The sequence below is a fragment of the Peromyscus maniculatus genome, chromosome 7, assembly GCF_049852395.1.
Source record: "Peromyscus maniculatus bairdii isolate BWxNUB_F1_BW_parent chromosome 7, HU_Pman_BW_mat_3.1, whole genome shotgun sequence".
Lineage (NCBI taxonomy): Eukaryota > Metazoa > Chordata > Mammalia > Rodentia > Cricetidae > Peromyscus > Peromyscus maniculatus.
In genome coordinates this window covers 56147425-56168037 of record NC_134858.1, presented here as the reverse complement: position 1 = coordinate 56168037, position 20613 = coordinate 56147425, and the positions used below count along the sequence as shown (strand labels likewise).

The 20613-nt window shown below is 36.8% G+C and overlaps 1 protein-coding gene across 12 annotated transcripts in view; it reads left to right on the top strand.

Moving 5' to 3' along the window:
• The window catches only part of Neo1 (neogenin 1), a 169192-nt gene that overhangs the window by 41898 nt on the left and 106681 nt on the right, over nt 1-20613 (top strand). For all 12 annotated transcript variants that reach the window (XM_076576387.1, XM_076576391.1, XM_076576394.1 and 9 more), the window contains exons 2-4: nt 7278-7595; nt 13380-13655; nt 17779-17932. In XM_076576387.1, coding sequence (XP_076432502.1) covers nt 7278-7595; nt 13380-13655; nt 17779-17932 — 748 coding nt within the window. The remainder of the gene's footprint in view (nt 1-7277; nt 7596-13379; nt 13656-17778; nt 17933-20613) is intronic.

Genomic DNA, 20613 nt, shown 5'->3' with positions numbered 1-20613 from the left:
CCAGACTTGTGCAATGTGAAGGTATAGTGCTGCTTTTGTAATTAGTAAATTATTTGCAAATGACCTCTGTTTCAGCAACCTTTCCTTCAGCAATCTGAAACATCAAAACGAATAAATTATTATAGAAACTTTAAATGAAAAGTTTCTCAAAAAGTTTGTTTCTAAGTAGACATTTCTGAGTAGGTGTTAGAGATCACATGCTGATGGTTGCTAAGAGTCCTAATTTTCATTGTTCATCTCGCAGACCAGTTACTTACATCTGACGTCTAAGAGCGAGCTTGGCTTGGATCCTTTCTAATGACTGCTACAATTCCGTTAGCCCTTTACCCTTTGAAAAAATAATGCGATTTTTTTTCTTTAGAAAATTTGATTATCTTAAAGTGTTGATGAAGGAGAACATAGTCTACTACTATGCCTTTCTCAATAGAAATAATAGCACAAGCCAAAACCATAAAATTTTCTGTATACCACCCTAGAAAAGTAAAAAAGAAAAAGGATTATTAATTTTATTAATATTAAGTAAATATTTGCAAAATGACATAAGCATAAAATTATTACTTTGCATTCTTCTAAATCTAATGTGTAGTTTTTACTGTTTTACATATATCTTTTTGTTGTTGTTTGTTTTTTTTGAGACAGGGTTTCTCTGTGTAGTTTTGGTACCTGTCCTGGATCTCGCTCTGTAGACCTCAAACTCACAGATATCTGCCTGGCTCTGTCTCCCAAATGCTGGGATTAAAGGTGTGCACCACCACCACCGCCCAGCACATATATGTTAATTATGGTTAGCTGTAGTTCAAGTTCTTAATGGCTGTATATAGTGCTTGATGCATACTGAACACTCAGTAAATTTTATTATTTTTATGTATTTAGACTTTGTCCATAATTCCCATTCAGTCTTAGAAGATGTTTTTAGAGAATCCCAAACTAAATCTTGGATTTCTTCATTTCTGTTTTGTGTCTTCTACTTTTGTCTTCAGTTTCTTGCTGTACAAATTTATGATTAATATGAACATATTTTCCCCAGAAAAAGAGTTATACATGGTTCGAAGATACAAAAGATGATGTGTTTAAGGTAAATTCAGTCTTCAGAAGAATTAGCTGTGCAGAGAGAGTAAACTGTGGAGCTGAAATTGCTAAAATGTTATGTAGTAAAATGGTAGAGAAAATCTGCCACTTCCTCAATATCTGCATATAATTGGTAATAAAAATGTATTTATGCTCTTTGAATGTTAAAATTATTTTAACTTTCCAATTGTTTTAGATTTTTAATTAAAACTAGAACTTAAGTGCTTGGAGGTTAACATTAAGGTGTAAGGAACTAGGAAGTCACTTGACAATAGAGTTTTAGTTTGTAATGAGGTAGTTTTCCTGCAGTTAAGAAAGTTATACAATGCTTTCATTTGTAGATTCATAAAGAGGCTTGCTCTGCCTTTCTGCTATTAAACTCTGCACTTCTTCCTGCAAAAAAGCAGGGGTTTTATTTCTGCTGGTATTAAAATCCATGTGTTGATATCTTACTCTGATATTACAAAATTTACAGTTAGTATGAGGCATGCAGTTAGATTTGTTGGTATTTGGGGATGGTGCGTGTAACTGAGAGTAATTCCCTATGGACAATGTCCTTTTCTAAGATGATGTTCTATCAAGAGGTGTGAAATAGTCTATCAAAAAGTGAGGAGTAGTCTATCAAGAAGTGAGAACTATTCTATTAAGAAGTGAGAAATTCGTAGAGACGTGGAAATGTAGGAGATACCAGACAGGATCCATTAAGCTTATTTCAACGTATTGTGTTCAGTGACTCTGGCCTTAGTAAACTGTTACTACGTGGACTAAAGTAGATGTAGTGTGAGGACTGGGGAGAAGTACAGGGCAGTTTTTGTACCAAGTCAGCTCAGGAATGTCTCAGCCCTCCGCAGTGTCAAAGGAAAACTGTGAAATGATAGATCTTTTAAGAAGCGTTTCTGTGCTCTCTGCAAATGACCATTCAACAGTAAGCTGAATTTTTAAAAATTGTGAAGCCATTTTATATGTAGAGATTTCTACTCCCTTACCCTCCCATCTTGATCCTTCACAGTAACCAGTAGTAACAAGCTGACACACTTTCCTACCTTTCTCAGTGTTTGTGTAATCACATTCTCATGGAGCTATAATTTACATTCATTGGCATTATCATTTCCCACAGAACTCTAGGCCAATTAGAAAACTTAGCTCAGCTTTTGCTTGGATAGTGCTCTAAGTCAGGTGGGGACTGTTGACCTATACTGAGTGGATCCAGTATTGTGGATATATCCACACATTGTGGTGATTTTCTTGGAATACAGCCTCACCCATTTTTCTGTTGGTAGTTTGAACTTTTTAATTCTCTCTTGTATTTTCTCTAGTTATTGCTTGCCTGCTCTGTTTCTGTGTTTTGCAAAAGTGTAATTACGTGTTTTTTTTAAATTCAAAGTAAAGCATATCTGTTTTCCTTTTTTGTAAGATTTCTTGTTTTTATTTTTAAAAGTTGTCTAAGCTTCAAAGTTATTTTTGTTTTTTCAAAAATTTCTTCTATGATTTTTGTTACATATTTCTATGTGTCTGGAATAAATTTCTATAGATGTGTTCAGTGACATGCTGTAGTATTTGAGATCTTAGACTCTGGTTTTGTTCTTACCTGTGTGACCATTGACGATTAACATTTCTGTGTTGCTGCCTTCTATGAATTGGAGATTATACTAGGACTACTTCATAAATGAGTGATGCGAATGTGAAAAATGTTGAGCACAGTGTTAGTACACAAAAGCATAAATGCATCTCATTCCCCCATATAACCAGTTGTGTCAGTGACATTTATTGAATAATTCGTCTTTATTTTTAAAAACAGAGACTTACTTACGTATATTTTATATTTATGAGTGTTTTGCTTGTACCATATGTGTGCCTGGTGCTTGAGGAAGCCAGAAGGGGCACCAGATCCTGGAAACGGGAGTTACGGATAATTGTGAGCTACCCTATGGGTGCTGGGAATTGAATCTGTGTCCTCTGAAAGAGCAAAAAGAGCTCTTAACTGCTAGGCCATCTTTCCAATCTGAAATTCATTCTTTTCCTCCAGTTCAAGTATCTCTATTTACAGGCTTTAAAGTCTGTGGCTTTTTTTTTTCTTTTTCTTTTTAAATCCTCTGCTTCTGAACTGTGGTTGCTTAATTACCATAGTTCTGAGAACTGGCACACAACAGGTGGAGGCCCTTTCCTTTCTTCTATAAAATTATTTTGCCTTTCTTGGACTTCCTTTTTCTTCTATATAATATTTTAGAAACTCTTAATCCCAGCACTCGGGAGGCAGAGGCAGGCGGATCTCTGCGAGTTCAAGGCCAACCTGGTCTACAAAGCAAGTTCCAGGAAAGGCGCAAAGCTACACAGAGAAACCCTATCTCAACCCCCCCCCCCAAAAAAAAAAAGAAAAAAGAAACGAAACTCTAAACTTAGAAACAAAACATCTGTCACTAAGTCTTAGCATGGAAGAAAGACATACTGCTAATTAGCTAGAGTTAGACTGGAGACTGAACTTATTAATATTTTAACCAGTGGACTTGGCTTTAGAAATTATCTGTTGTATAATCTAGACATGGAGCCTAGCCTTTCTATGAGGAGGATGTTAGGAATATGATTGAATAAAAAAATACTGTAAAAATACAAATCCTTAGCTAGCAGATCACAAACTGCCTTGAGGTATAGTCCAAGGCACTTCAGAGAACTCCCATGGGTATTTTAGACCTTTTGGAAGACAGCAACATTTACTGAAAACTGTGAACCTTAAATTCAAAGTCATTTTTGATGCCTGACTGTGCTACTTTCATGTGATTGCTGTGGTATCTTTGTGATACTAGCACTTGGGAGGCTGAGGAAGGAGAATCAGGAGTTCAGAGCCACCTTCCATATAAGTTCAGAATTCAAGGCTTGATCTTCTTGAGACTTTATCTCAAAAGGGGGCAGAGGAAGTTGAACTTGAAGGAAGTTAGATGTAGACTTCTTTTTTTTTTTTTTTTTTTTTTGGTTTTTTGAGACAGGGTTTCTCTGTGTAGCTTTGCACCTTTCCTGGATCTCGCTCTGTAGCCCAGGCTGGCCGCGAACGCACAAAGATCCACCTGCCTCTGCCTCTCAAGTGCTGGGATTAAAGGCATGCATCACCACTGCTTGGCAACTTTTTTTTTTTAACAAAATAAAATAAAAAGCATGACAGTGTTAAAATATAAACAACTAATTATTACGATCATTTTGATTTTGTTACTCTTACATAGTCCAGGACTGGCCTCACTGGAGGGGGATCTTAAACTTCTGAGCTCTTCTGCCCCTCAGGTGCTGAGATTATGCCTAGCTTATTTTGATTTTTTTTTTTAATGGTAGAAGTTTTGTACTAATGCTCTTAAAAATTATGTTTGTGCTTTATATATGCAGTATATTTTAAACAGTTAAACTTGCTTATTTTCACTGTCCTGTTAATAAAGTGGTCCCTTTTGAGTTGCTGTGTTAGATTCAGGTGGTGAAATGTAGATGGAATACACAGGAAGGTAGGAGCACAATTTACCTATCATTGTGTACATTCTGTAGTTCTAGAAAGTTAATGCAGCAGACATTTTAATAGGAATAACTAAAATAATGTTACTTTTCAAAGATTACTAGGTTAATTTCCAGGGATTTTAAGACTTGACACATACATCTCATAGTCCTCATCATGTGGGAATGGAGACCTGGACCCTTTTTCTAATACTCTCTTGTAGTTCTTGGGAGAAGAGTGAGTAGTTTGGAATTTACCTAGGTTTCTTTTTTCTTTTTCTTTTTTTAAATCCTGGCATGATCGGACACCTGACGGCCTGGGAATTGAACCCGGGTCCTCTGGAACATCATCAGTCAGTGCTCTTAACCGCTGAGCCACCTCCCTCCTCTCTGCCTAGGTTTCTAAGTGCTGGGAAACTTTTTAAGCAGTTGGAAGGTTTCTGTTTGTTATTTTGCCTTCTACCATTCTGTTTCATACTTATTTAGAACCAGTCACTCAAAATACAGGATTAGTGTAGCTTAAATTCACAATATTATTTATAAATAACAGTCTTAGTGTCATTGTTTCAGTTAGACATTGCTGAAGATGAGCCTAATTATAACATACCGATTGGACAATAGGTTTTTTTTTTTTTTTTTTAATAAAAGGTGAAGTTTTATCTGGCTAAGATACAAAGTTTATAGGAAGTGTTTTCTTTGTAATTTTTTTCTTCAGGTGTTTAAATACCAGCCAAAGACTTAAAAAGATTAAACTGAGTTCTCCTGTGCTCTTTACCTCAAAATGAGTTCTTGATGAAAATTAAATGTAGAAAATGAAATCACACATACAACAAAACAGAATAAAGCTTACAAAAAATTTGATGGGGGCTGAAGAGATGACTTAGTGATTAAGAACCCAGGTTTGGTTCCCAGCACTGACATGGTGGTTCACAATCATCTATGACTCCTTCCTTCCAGGTGATCTGACTCCCTCTTTTGACCTCTGTGGGCAGTACCTGCACATACATGCACATATATGCAGCAAAATACTCATACATATAAAATAAATCTGAAAAACACTTTAAAAATGTAATACTCTTAAGAAAACCTGCCAAAGAAAAACACATTTATGTAATTTAAAATATTAACTTTTAAAAGATTATTTGTGTGTGTGTGTGTGTGTGTGTGTGTGTGTGTGTGTGTGTGTGTGTGTGTTAGAAAGAGAGCTAGGTAGATGTGCCTATCCCTGCATTGGCTTGAGAACAGAGTCAATATTGGGTAGGTTCCTCTTATCACTGTCTGCGTTAGTTTTTAAGACAGGTTTTTTTCACTGAACCTAAAGCTCCCTATTTTGGCTAGACTGGCTGTCCTGCAGGTTCCTGGGAACCACCTGGCATGCTTTGTATTGCCCTGCTTTTATCTAGATGCTGGGACTCCAAGCTTAGATTTTTATGCTTTTGCAGCAAGCAGGTACTTTACCCACTGAGCCATCTTTCAGGCCAGAAAATTTTCTTTTCTTATAACAAAATTATAAAGTCAGATGGAAAGGGGAGTATTTGGAAATGTGATGGTTATCATCAGTGGTTGCTTTTAAGTCAAGAGGATGAATACCTTACTAGGAAAATGTGCAAAATGTATATCAAATATAGGAAAAGAATATAAATAAATAATGTAAAAGATACTTTATTTACAGTGAATTGTTTAAGTTTTTTACTTCCTTTCCATTCTTTGGAAAACTTAACTTTGAACATAGTAATTATAAACTCCATTGTGGAATTTTTAATTAATTTTTGTTTTGTGTTTGTTTGTTTGTTTGTTTGTTTGTTTGTTTTTCAAGACAGGGTTTCTCTGTGTAGTCCTGGCTTTCCTGGAACTTGCTTTTAGTCCAAGCAGGCTAGCCTCAAATTCATTATAGAGATCTGTCTGCCTCTACGTCCTGAGTGCTGGGGTTGAAGGCTTGTGCCACTGCCACCCAGTAAATAATTTATTTATTTGTTTATTTTTTGTGCATTGGTGTTTTGTTTGCATTTATTTCTGTGTTTGGGTGTCAGACCTTGGAGTTACAGACAGTTGTTAGCTGCCATGTGGGTGCTGGGAATTGAACCCCGGTCCTCTAGAGGAGCGGTTGGTGCTCTTAACCCCTGAGCCATCTCCATCCAAAGAAGTTTTTTTTTTTTATTCTTCTTATTGTTATTTATTTTATTTTTGGGTGTTTTTGTTTGTTTGTTTGTTTTGAGACAGGGTTTCTCTATGTAGTTTTGGAGCCTTTGCTGGAACTCATTCTGTAGCCCAGGCTGGCCTCGAACTAACAGAGATCTGCTTGCCTCTGCCTCCCATGTGCTGGGATTAAAGGCGTGCGCCACCACTGCCTGGCTGTTATTGTTATTTTTCTCTGTGTAGTCCTGTCCTGGAGTTTGCCCTGTAGACCAGGCTGGCCTCAAACTCACAGAGATGCTCCTTCCTCTGCCTCTCGAGTCCTGAGACTAAAGGCGAGTGCCACCATTCCCATCCTCAGTTAAACTTTATTAGCAACTCATAATATTTAATAAGGCTGGTCTCAAGTTTGTTTTTTTTAAATAGACTGTTCCAAATGAGTCATTTGGTTTCTTATCAGTAAATTTTATTTACCAGACATCCATAGTGTATCATATTAAAAAGACAATCATCTGATAATAATCTTTCAATATGTTGCTTATTTTCACAGAAAAAAAAATAGCAGAAGAAAATTTTATTTAGTTTGTCCTTTTTCATTATCTTTGTAGGAGCCAGCGTTCGAACATTCACTCCATTTTATTTTCTGGTGGAGCCCGTGGACACACTCTCAGTTAGAGGCTCTTCTGTTACATTAAACTGTTCAGCATATTCTGAGCCTTCTCCAAAAATTGAATGGAAGAAAGATGGAACTTTTTTAAACTTAGTATCAGATGATCGCCGCCAGCTTCTCCCAGATGGATCTTTATTCATCAGCAATGTGGTGCATTCCAAACACAATAAGCCAGATGAAGGTTTCTATCAGTGTGTGGCCACTGTGGATAATCTTGGAACTATTGTCAGCAGAACAGCTAAACTCACGGTAGCAGGTAAGTCCTGTTAAGTGATTGAGTTGGGTTTTCTATTTTATGAAGTCTAAATATAAGTAAAAGTACTGTGCTAGTTTTCACTTAATTGGTAATAAGTCATTCATTTAGCGTGTCAGTTATGCATAGGTGCTTTTCAATGTGATTACACTCATTTGCTTAGGATTGTGTAGAATAAATTAACCCTTTTCTGCTTGTCTGAAGGTTATCAGAACTACTAAGCAGGTTTTTCTTTTTAACTTTTAAGCAAAAGAGGTAGTTTTATATTGGAAAATTGGTGGCTTTAAAGTCTACTACGTCATAACAGTGTGGCTTAGTAAAACTTTAGAATCTTGGTTCCTGGTGTGGGGTAGTGAACAGCAAAGAGAAAAGAGATATGAATAAGAGGTTGTAAAAGAGATGTTTAGAGCATAAATGATAAGCAGAAGCCTGGCCTGAATAATATTATAGAGGATGTCAGTACATTCAACTTTAAGGAATGGACAGTATTTATTTAGAAATCTATAGTGTCATTAATACATCACTATAGAAGGCAGAGTGAAAGCAGAAAGTTGTAAAAAGAAAATAATAGCTCCTTTTCAAAGGACCTCTGTTTAAGTGATAGCAAATGTAGAGAAATTAAGTTTCTAGAGAAGTAGGGTGTTTTCTAAATACTTCCTGCCTGCTTTAGAGTAGATACTAGTGTTGTAGATAGGATTTCTTAAGTACCAGATGAAGTAGTTTTGTGAAGGGCCGAGTTTTACTTACTTGGTCAGATGCAGGTGTGTGAGGATGGAACCTGACAGTGTCGTGTCAGACATCTCCTACTCCTTCCCACTATAGAGTGATAGGTTCTTATCTCATGCTCATGTACTTACAGCAGTGGTTCTCAACCTATAGGTTGTGACCCCTAGGTTTGTCAAACGACCCTTTCACAGGGTTCATCTAACACACAAATATTTACGATTCATAACAGTAGCAAAATTATAGCAACTAAATAATTTCATGGTTGCAGGGTGGGGGGGATGGGGGTAGTAGTGGGGGTGGTGTCACCACAACATGAGGAGCCATATTGAAGAGTTGCAGCCTTAGGAAGATTGAGAACCACTGACTTAGAGGATTTTGGCCCTTTTGTCTTTGCAGTCAAATACTCAAAATTTAATTTGAGTATGGCCTAATGCTACAATAATGCTGTGGGATGGTCTGTATGTCAGATTGCTCCAATTGGTCAGTAAATAAAACAATGATTGGCCAGTGGCTAGGCAGGAAGTATAGGCGGGACTAACAGAGAGGAGAAAAGAAAGAACAGGAAGGCGGAAGGAGACACTGCCAGCTGCCACCATGACAAGCAGCACGTGAAGATGCCAGTAAGCCATGAACCGCGTGGCAAGGTATAGATTTATAGAAATGGATTAATTTAAGATGTAAGAACTAGATAGCTATTAGGCCAAGCAGTTTAAATAATAGAAGCGTCTGTGTGTTTATTTTATAAGTGGGCTGTCGGACAGCTGGGGTTTGGCGGGACCCGGAGAGAAAACTCTCCAGCTACACAATAATCATCCACAATTACAGATTGAGGGTGGAAAAATAAACGTAGGGGGATTCAATTTAACCCTCTGGGTTAATTCTCTTTTTCACTTCTTTTTTCTCCCCTCCCCCATTATTTCTACAATGTGTATGATAAGTAAATTGGTGTACTGACATCCTCTATAATTTCATTCAGGTCAGGCTCCTGCCTATCATTTATGTTCTAATGTCTCTTCTCTGGCCTCTTCTTCATATCTCCTATCTCTCTGCTGTCCACTAAGCCCCACCACCAGAACCTTTGTATTCTGCCTCCTGGTTTTTCTGTATTGATCCAATTTCTCTTTCCTGAAATGACCCTTGACTTTGCTTACCACAGCCTACACCTGCTTGTCTGCCCCCTCATTGTGCTCCCCTTCAAGTCTGTTCTCCACATGGCGATCAGAGCACTTGCACCTTATTGTTACTATCTAGGCTCCTTAATCATAGATCTCTTGACTCTTCTGAGATTACACTCACCGCTCTAGCCTCATTTTTTATCATCCTACCAGCCACTCCACTCTGCCTTTTAACCAATTTTAGTACTGGCAGTACCAGCTGTTGGTTTCCCTTTCAAATATTCTCTACTTTCTGACCTTCCCATCTGATTTCTCCACTGACAGTTAAAGGCTGCTTCTTTTGTTTATATATGTGTATTTTAAAAAGATACCAGTTTTACAGTTCCTTAAAATGTTAGCCAGAATTACCATATGACCCAGTTCTCAAATCAGACAATTGAGAACATTCGTCCATACAACAGTGTACATGACTACTATTGATAGTGGCACTCTTCATAATAAATAAAAGGTGGAAATGACCTAAATGTCCACCAAATGAGGAATAGATCATCAAAATAGGAAAGCTCCATCTAGTGGAATATCCTTTGCCAGTAAAAAGGAGTGAAGTCATAATACAATATGACTACATGGATGAACTGTAAAAATATTGTGGTAAGTTGAAGCCAACATAAATGACTCTACACTGTTCAAGCTCATCTATACAAAGTGCCCAGAATAGGGACATGTGTAGAGAGAGAAAATAGATTAATTGGGAAGTGAGGACAGCAGTACAATAACCGAGTAGTTTCTTTAGAGATGCTAAAAGAGTTAGGTTATGGAGATGCTGACACAATCTGTTCATATTCAGTTGTGTGCTTCAGTGGGAAACGTCATGGTTTATAAATCATATGTTTAAAAAGTTCTCAAAAATCATTTTAAAAAGACACTGCCAACTCTGACATTGTAAAAGACTACAAGTATTTTTGGTTGCAAACAGAACTACTTTTAGTCATGGCCAGAAAGCAGGAAAGTTTTTGAAGATTATTAAAGAGGTAGTTCATAGATTTAAATATGAGGCTGCCTTTCTCTGAGTTGTCTCATTTCTGCTGCACAAACTACATTTTTGTTGTTTTGCCTGGAGAGTAGCCTGGCTGTGTGCTTCACACTCAAAGGTTAGGAAATGGCATGGTCTAAATACAGACAGTGTCGATCCGTTCTTGCCAACTCCACATCTCACTCCCACTCCCTTTTCTCCTGCTCTTCTCCAGAGGCGGCTGGAGCCCAGGAAGCGGAGGAGCCTTTGCCTGGTATTTCACTTATACTTACCCATCTGCTTTCCCTATTCAGGAACTTTGAGATGTTCTGTCTGACAAATCCCCATATGTTGTTATGGGCTTATCCTTTTTTAAATTACTCATTTTCACAAGACCTATAGGGGGGTATTTTTTATTTAAAAAAAAAAAAAAGACAACTAGAAGACAATTCTTTCTTTGATTTATTAAGTTCCACCTACCTAGCTTCATTAGAGTCTGTGTTTATCTTTGTTAGTTACCTTTTCCATGAATTGTTTGTTTGTTTACCAAATAGATATTTGGACAATTTTATCTTTATTTCTTTCCTTTGAAAATCTCCATAACATAAAGTCAAAGAAAATACATAGCAGTATTAGAAAACTTGGGTGTTATTATTTGACTAATTCATTATCATAAAACTAGAAAACTTAGAATAATTGTTCAGAATTTATTTCTTAGTCTTTACAGAAACATTTTGTTGTGTTCTGAGTACATTAGACTTACTTTTAAGATATTGTTAGTACTAGCAGCTACTTGAGTGTTTAGATGCCAGGCAGTATTCCATATGAACTACTTAGATTAACTTTTTAAAACACTCTATTAGTTTTCATTTAACTGGTGAGGAAACTGAGACTTAGAGTCAATAATTTACCAACTTTACATAACCATGAAAGGTGGAGTTAATTTAAATTCAAGATTGAGACTGCAGTGGCTAACTAATGCTCGTAGTCATTTTGTTTTGTGGCATCTATAGAGTATTTAGAACTATAGCAATTTCAAACTTAAAGGATAGTTACAAAGATAGAACCAAGAAATCTCATACGCTTTCACAAGTCTTCATATGCCTTCCAGATCTCCCAGTTAACATTTCAACATCTACTTTGTCATCCCTGTCTTAGGTAGCTTTTTGTTGCTGTGATAAAACACTGACCAAAAGCAACTTAGAAAGGATTTATTTCAGCTTACAACTCTAAGGTCATATTCCATCAGGGAGGGAAGTCCGGGTAGGGAATTCAAGCAAGGCAGGAACCTAGAGGCAGGAACTGATGCGGAGTCCATGGAGGCCATGTGGTTCATTTGGCCTGCTTTCTTATCCCACCCAGGACTGCCTGTCCAGGGGTAGCACACCTCTTGTGAGGTGGGCCCTACCACATCAATCATTAATCAGAACAGCACCTCACAGACTTCCTAACAGGGCAGACTTAGGGAGGCATTTTCTCAATTGTTCCCTCTTCTCTGATAACTCTGCCTTGTGTCAAGTGGACATAAAACTACACAGCACATTATTCAAATACACATTTTTACCTGAACCATTAAGAATAGTAAGTGGCAGACATGTTACTCTGTTGCATCTGCCTGAATGTGTAAGTGTGCATTCTGAAAATGAGGACATTCTCCTAAATAACCATAGGCTTTCATCAGAATTAAGAAATTAATGTAATACTGTCATTTAATTTAGATTTCACAGATCATAGAAAATTAAAAGCAGAAACCACCCTCCTCTTTTTTCTGGTCCAAGATTACATATGTCATTTTATAATTATATCCTTATATTCATTTGATATACAGTAGGGCCTCAGGTTTTCCATGTCTAATTTTGAATTTGATTTCCTCCTATGAGGAGATGGAGATTTTGCATTTTTGGGAGAAACACCATGGAAGTAGTATAATGTTTTGAACGTGGCATACCAAAATATGTACTGTTTTGTTGCTAATGATGTTTGCTTTATTACTTAAGATGATCTGTGTAGTATTTCTCCACTTTAAGGTGTGTTTTTATAATTAATAATTAGTATTTTGGGAAGAAGTGTTTTGGCATTTTATAAATATGCTGTGCCTCATCAATTTCATTGAAAGATTGTTGCCTGAATCAGTTATTAAGGTAGTGGTTGGCAAAAGGCTATTTTTCCTAATTCTGTCATCTTTATGCAGTAGATCTTTTCTTTCTACACCGTTTGTTGATATTAGCATGAGTCAACAAATTGTTATTTACGGACACTAATAATGTGTTAGTGTCATATTAGAAACTCTTTTCAATCTTGATTTATGTGTTAAATACTTCTTTCATCTATATTTTAAGGTTAAAATTTCCAACTAGTGACATAAAGTAAGAAACTTACTTTGCCTTGTTCTTTCCCTGTCCCACTCTTAGAATTAGCCTCTGCTCTAGGACATTGATTACTTGCAGTGGAGAATGATATTTAGAAATCAAGATAAAGTCACCATTTGGACTATGTTAAAGAAGAGACATTGATTCAGGGGCTAGGGAATATATAAGTGTATGTACGTGTGTGTCAATGTACGTTCATTGCCTGTATACAACATGTGTATTTACCCATGCCTTTATAGCTATCTAGTTATATATCTATAGTTAGATAATCCTTAAATCTACATTGGAACTTCATCATGGGTTATGACATAGCATTTATTTTACCCATATCCTTTTTCACATCACACCTTGCTTTTCTAGCTATGAGGAATCTGACTCAGGGTATCCTTAATGCAGTTACTTATTTGCTCTGTATCTGCAAAACTAGTTACAATTTTTGATGTATGGACCTTCTTGGTCCTGATGGCACCATATGTTGTGGCCACATGAGCTGACTTGGTGCTAGCTTGTATGACTATATTTTAGAGTAATAATTAATGATTTTTTATTTTCCTTTATTATCCAGGTCTTCCGAGATTTACCAGCCAACCAGAACCTTCCTCAGTATATGCTGGAAACAGTGCAATTCTGAATTGTGAAGTTAATGCAGATTTAATCCCATTTGTAAGGTGGGAACAGAACAGACAGCCTCTTCTTCTGGATGACAGGGTTGTCAAACTTCCAAGTGGAACACTGGTTATCAGCAATGTGACTGAAGGAGATGGAGGACTCTACCGCTGCATAGTTGAAAGTGGTGGGCCACCAAAGTATAGTGATGAAGCTGAATTGAAAGTTCTTCAAGGTATTAATTAACGCATTGTCAGAACTGATGGTTGTGTTTAATGGATAAAATTGTTCTGCTATAATTTTAATAAATGACATTAAAATATGGGAAATATTACTATTAACATAGTATATTTCAGGTTTTTTTTAAGAGATAAAATGGGGGGAAATGCTGTAAAAATCCACCTTTTAAAGACAGATATAATGGTGCATACCTTTAATCCTATCACTTGGGAGCCAGAGACAGGTTTGAGGCCAGCCTGGTCTACAAAGTTTCAAAGGACAGCCAGAGCATAGCCAGAGTTCATTGTTAAGACCCTGTCTTGAAAAAAATGAAAAGGAAAAAAAAAAAAGCTCGCTGTTTTGTTGATGTATTATTAAAACTTTATCAGTTGCTGGGTGTGGTGGCGCACGCCTTTAATCCCAGCACTCAGGAGGCAGAGGCAGGATGATCTCAGTTCCAGGCCAGCCAGGGTTATGTAGAGAGACCCTGTCTTAAAAAACAAAGCAAAACAAAAATTAACCAGAATAAAATAAAAATGTATCAGGATAGTTGGCATAGTGGCATACACCTATAGTCCCAGCATTTGAGGGGCTGTGCCAGGGTGACCTTGAACTGATCCTCCTGCCTGCCCTCCCGAGAGCTGGGGCTGTAGAATGTGTGCCACCGTACCTTTGTGTCTTTTGTCAGCCCTCTATGCTCACAACAGGATACTTTCGTAGTTACGTTTTTTTTTTTACTTGAAATAGTCTTGCTCAAGGTAGTTCATGCAAGGGACAGGTAGAACAGTAATTGTTACAGGTATTTGGTGACATCGTCATGGCATTCCTAGTCTGATGTAAGCTCTGCTCCTCTGTCAGTCATTTTGTGTCTTCTCCCTCTGATAGTTAGCTTTGTTCATCTTTTTCCAGTTATGTAGCTTCTCCTTGCACATACCTTCTTACAGCTCATTGTGGTCACTGTATTCATTTATTGCTTTATGAGTGTCTAATTCTTTACAGATTTCTCACTTCAATTCAAGTTATATAATTGGACCATCCCTACCTGTGTGAGCAGAGGTATTCTTGTTCATAGAAATATATGACTAATTTATAGTCTTATTTGTAACACATGGGCTTATAGTGAAAGACCACTGTTATGAGCTGTTACTTCTGAGGGTGTTGCTGATGGACCTTGAACTGATTTTTAAAAAAATATAAAGCTTCTTTCTTTGTTGTTACCATCTCTGCCCAGGTCATTTCCATCCTAGTGTATTCTCAGTAACCACTTTTCAAAATAGACAACCTTTGCTTAAAACTCCTAGGTTTCTATTACTGTGATAAAACACTATGACCAAAAGAACTTGGGAAAGAAATTCATCTTAAAATTCTCAGGTCACACTCTATCACTAAGGGAAGTAAGTCATGGTAGGAACCTGGAGACAGGAACCAAAGCAGAGCCATGGAGGAACAGTCCTTACTAGCATTCTCACACATGGTTTGATCAGCCTGCTTTCTTTCACAATTCAGAACCAGCTGCCTAGGGGTGACATTGCCTACAGTGAGTTGAGCCCTCACACATCAATCACTAATTAAGAAAATGCCCCACAGGCTAGTCTACAGGCTAATATGATAGAGGCATTTTCACAGTTGAGGTTCTCTGTTTCCAGATGACCAGAGCTTGTGGCATATTGACATAAAAACTAGCCAGTGCACTTTCTAATGGTTTCTTCATGTCATTCACAATTAAATTTTTTGGCCTTTATATAATCTAATACCTCTTCCCTCCTTCACCTTTCCTTTCCTTCTCCTGTTTGTTTTTCTCTCAGTTGTGACCAGCATATGCTTTTAGAATAGTCTCCATGATATGTAAAATTAAATTAAATTATAAAACAAAAGAAAAGAAAAAAGATATAGATAGATTCTTTTGGAAAAAAAAAAAAAAGAACAGTCCCCAAATGCTTTTACTTTAGAGCTTTTTTATTTGGCATTTTCTTTTTCTAGAATCTTATGTGTGTGGCTCACTTTCTTTCTTCAGTGCTCAGATATCACTTTAATAGTGAATTGTTCCTTGGATATTCTGTTTAAAACAACAGTCTATTTCCACCTCCAATGTTTTTTCCTTCCTCCATAAAATATATCAACATATCAGTTACATATAGTATCTAATTTATTATCTTTCTTCACTATTAGTATGTAAGCTCAATGCAAACAATGAATCTAGTTTGGCACATAGAAACCAATAAATTTTTGTTTTGAATTTACTGAAATAATTCTGTTAAAATTTGATTGAATATTAAATTTATAGATATACATTTATAAGTATTCCTAAGTAATTGAAAGTGAAATAAGAGCAACTGTTGCTACATAATAATGTTCTCTAGCTGACTTGCTTCGTCCTATTTCCTTTCCACACCTGAGATAGTATTCAAGCAGCTCCTCAGAATCTAATCCAGGAATACAAGATTAATGATTTCAAAGGATGAAACCATAACTTAGTATTTGAAATAAGAACAAAATGCTGGATAATTGCTTATTTAAGTCTGAAGAGAGTGGTTCTTGCCATTCATTTGGAGCACAGCCAACTCCTGCCCTCCTACAGAGTTTTTGAGGTTATGTTGGCTAAGAGATACAGGGGTCTGATTTCAGTCACAAAATTCTGTTTCAGTGTTGGCTGCACAGGTAGGTACAGGTAAGTATCAGCCTTAGAAGCTAGCAACTCAGACATCGATTGGCTGACTTCTTAAAGGCAGGGTTTGTCACTGATTGTCTTTCAGAAGTATATTCACTGAAATGAATTGTCACTCATATGTTAGGTAGTGTTTACTTGTTACCGTGTGTAGCATGAATCTTAAAGAGTCTTATTAAAAAAACAAACCCAGGGCCTGGTATTGGGGTGAATGCTGGAAGATCAGAGAGACAGAACAAGCCACAGCTACCCCACCTCACCATTTCCTCTGAGTTCTCATCCAAATGGCTCTCAGCTGAACTGCTTCTCGAAAGCCTAAAAGCTTAACCAGTCTAGTTCCCGGTTTTCACACCTTATATACCTTTCTGCTTTCTGCCCTCACTTCCATGCCTGGCTGTTTCCAGTGTGGCTTTAAACTCACAGAGATCTGGATAGATCTCTGCCTTCCAAGTAATAGGATTAAAGGCGTGTGTGCCACCATTTTCTGGCCTCTGTATCTAGTGGCTGTTCTGTTCTCTGACCCCAGATAAGTTTATTAGGGTGCACAATATTTTGGGGAACACAATATCACCACAGCCATGGCTACAAAACTATCACTAATTGTCTAGACAAGTTTAAAGGCAGTTCTGGTGGTTGTTACCATGCCTGTTGGGAACACCTCTTCTGACAGTGGGGACAGGAGTTTCCTCTCTACCTGAGGATGATCTTTCTTCTCCAACTTCTATATTATTTATAAAACCCTATTAAGTAGAGAGACCACTTACCTTTTGTCTGTAAGAATGTGGCCATGTCACATATGAGCAAGAGCACAACTAAAAAGTGAACATCCATAGATACATAGATATCATGATCTAGATAGTTGTTGCATTATAAAATCAGAGAATCGGTAGATGAAATTTTTTGGTTTTTCATTTTCATTTTTTTTTTTTTTTAAGGCAGGGCCTCACTATGTAGCCCTAGTTGACCTGGAACTCCCTATGTAGACCAGGTTGGCCTCAACTCAGAGATCCTCCTACCTCTGCTTCCTGAGATTAAGGACATGTATCACTATGACAGACTTGACAGGTGATATAAAGAGATAAAAACTTAGACTTTTATAAATAATAGACACAAGAAAGGAAAGAAAATTCACATTCCTGTCAGAAGGGAGGATACACAGGTATTGAGCTTGTTCAGTCCCTGCTGTTTGTACTCCTCATGTGGTGATGGGTAGATTCATGTCGTGTTTTGCTCATTTGACCAGAAAGCGCTGTGTAAATGGGAACTGTCACTTATATATCTTTGAGACTCCTAAATAGCACAGTACAATACTTTGCACAGTGAAAGTATTTGGAAAATGTTTACTGGTTCAGATGTAATTTTCTTGTGTTAGTTTTGCTTATTTTGTCACATAAAGCCACACAGTTCTTCATGACTGAAGTTGTGAGGTGCTTTGTCTTTTATTTGATTATTCTCTCATTTAAATTTGCTTTAGGTCCTGAGGAAATGCTAAACCTGGTATTTTTGATGCGGCCATCTCCTGTGATCAGAGTTACTGGTCAGAGTGCAGTTTTGCCTTGTGTTGTCTCAGGACTTCCTTCTCCAGGCCTTAGATGGATGAAAAATGAGGAAGTGCTTGACACAGAAAGGTAACTACTGCCTGCCTAAGAGCCCTTCATACCCTTAGCTAGAGACTTGGTCTAATCCTGTTTGGAAGTATCAATATGTAAAAAATAACTATTTTGTTTAAGCGCATTACAGTTTTCATGTCATCCTTGAAATGTGCTTCTATGCCGTATCTAACTATAATGTTTAAAGAAAAAGCATGCTTTCAAAATAGTAAGGGGTTATTGTTGTTGTTGAGCTTCATTATACTTAACTTATTGTTAAGTATAATTCCCTAAATTGTTACATGAGCTGCCAGACCTCACCAGGTTGTCTTGTTGACTCTTACATGCACTGTGATAGTTTCTCCCTTTGCCCAAACAGTGTAATGAATGCCTTCCTTCTTCCTGAGTGCTAGCATCAGAGGCAGTCACCACACCTGGCTTCGTTTTACTTTCTAAAGTCCTACCAAGCCTTATGCTGTGTTTACAAGTTTTTATCTTCTGCAAGAGCCTTCTCTGTTACTGCTCATCATCTTCTGCATCCCTTGTCTCTTCCTTATGAAATGGGTAATTTCTTCAGTTGTATTCTCTCAAGAAAACTGGAGTGGCAGTGATGATTCAATCCAAGCATTGTAAATTTACTGGCATCCCTGGCCTCTGCCCATTACACGGCCAAAGCACTCTCAAGTTATGATGACCCAAAGCATGTCTAGATATTGCCAAATGTACCCCGAGGAACAAAATCATCCCTGGTTGAGAATGACTCTTTTAAAGCACTGCTCTCCAGTATAAATGTAATATATGCTTCAGATGTAAATTAAAGTTTTCTGATAGCTATGCTAAAGCAGTATGTATGTGTGCAGTGCTATTACAGTAATACTTTATGTTAGGTACTACTTAGAATGAAATATAGTTCATCATACCACCGCATTATGAAGGTATAAGCAAGATACAGAATGATTTTATGTAATGAATAGAAGTGGGGGTTTTTGTGCACCGCCCCCCCCCCAGCTGTTCAAGAATTCAACAAATTATTATTGAATGCTATTCCAGGCACATTCTTACATTTAATAACCAAGTAGTAAAAAGAGTTTTTGCTTTTAGAGTGGAAGAATGAGATAGTAATAGACTTATAAAGTGTTAGGTTGGAATAAGTACTCTGAAGAAACTCAAGATGTAGTATTCAAGGGATGACAGAGAGGCAGAATGGGGTTGATATTGTAAATGGAGTATTATAGAATTGTTCTCATAGAAAGGTCATTCTCAGGGTGGGGTCTTAAGTGGGCCAATAGAAACAAACCATGATAGGAAAGTTACATGTCTTCCCAGTTTTTTTTTAAGTTTATTTTTGAGAGCAAGTGTTTTTTAATCCAATGTGAATATATTATGGTTAAGAATATTTCTTTTTTTTTTTTTTTTTTTGGTTTTTCGAGACAGGGTTTCTCTGTGTAGCTTTGCGCCTTTCCTGGAACTCGCTTTGGAGACCAGGCTGGCCTCGAACTCACAGAGAGGTTAAGAATATTTCTATGAACTTTAAGGCTAAACCAGGAGAGTTTGAAGAACAATTAGATATTTTTCTGCTTCTAGTTCTTCTAGGTACCTAAATACTCATGAGCTTATGTAAAAGAAAGTCTGAGAAACGTTGCCTTGTTGTGTCACTGTTGCAGAAAGCGTCAGGAGATTACCAGTATCGGTATTGTTATATTGGCTTCTCCAGATCCTTGCACAGTATTTGGTACATATCTGGGGAAGCAGAGTGTTCCCCAGTATAGTTTGGCTGAGTTACTGAGTGTCATGTGAGAAAGCAGAAGTAGGTAATAGAACATAGGAGTCCCTCAGGTTGCATGTAGGTAATTATTCGCACTGTCTTTGTTTTTGTAAGCACCTTAGGAGAAGCATGGATGGACTATAATTATTTAGATTTCATATTTGAGATTTGGAAATTAAAGGGGGAAAAATGTCTAAAAATCTCAATAGTGCTGGGCTACTAGAAAACAAAGTATCTTAAGTATTAGACATCTTTATTACATCTTTGAAAACAAACAATAAAAACATAGGATTTTTTTTTGTAAATGTCTAGGAATTAATAGCATTTATTTAATTTTGTTCATATATGTTCAGATTAAAAAAAAGCAAATAGAATGAGGGTGGTGGAAATGGTTCTGTTTTGAAGACGATCTAGAAAATATGAGTGCTACTGCTCAAGATGAGCAGCAATAAAATATAATTTAGTGGTCAAATAATTCCTTGTTTTAGGGGATGATAGGTCTGAGTCCAGGTGCAAAGGAGCAGGTCATAGTTTTAAAAGGGCTTGGTTAACATACTACAGGTGATGGTAGTATAAAAATTAGAGTTTTCTTTTCCTCTTTTTTCTTTAAATAACTGGCTCATACTTAAAGGATCATCTAAATATAGCAGTTTCTTCAGAATTTCACTTTTCAAGACTTTAGTTAACATCAGCCTGAAAATAATAATGAAATAAATAAAAAATTCAAAGTGGTTGCTTAATTATGTACTTGTAGGATTATATTCCTTGCTATGTGTCAGGTATCTTTGTTGATCTAGTTTGTAATTTTCCAGATTAAACTTTTTAACTTTATAAAAATTTGAGTATATTGATTTGTAGTTTTCTCTGTGCTACAGGATTATTTTAGTTTTGTGTAATTAGGCTTTTATCATTGTAGATTTATGAAAGTGTTCAACATTCTTGTTGTAAGTGCAGT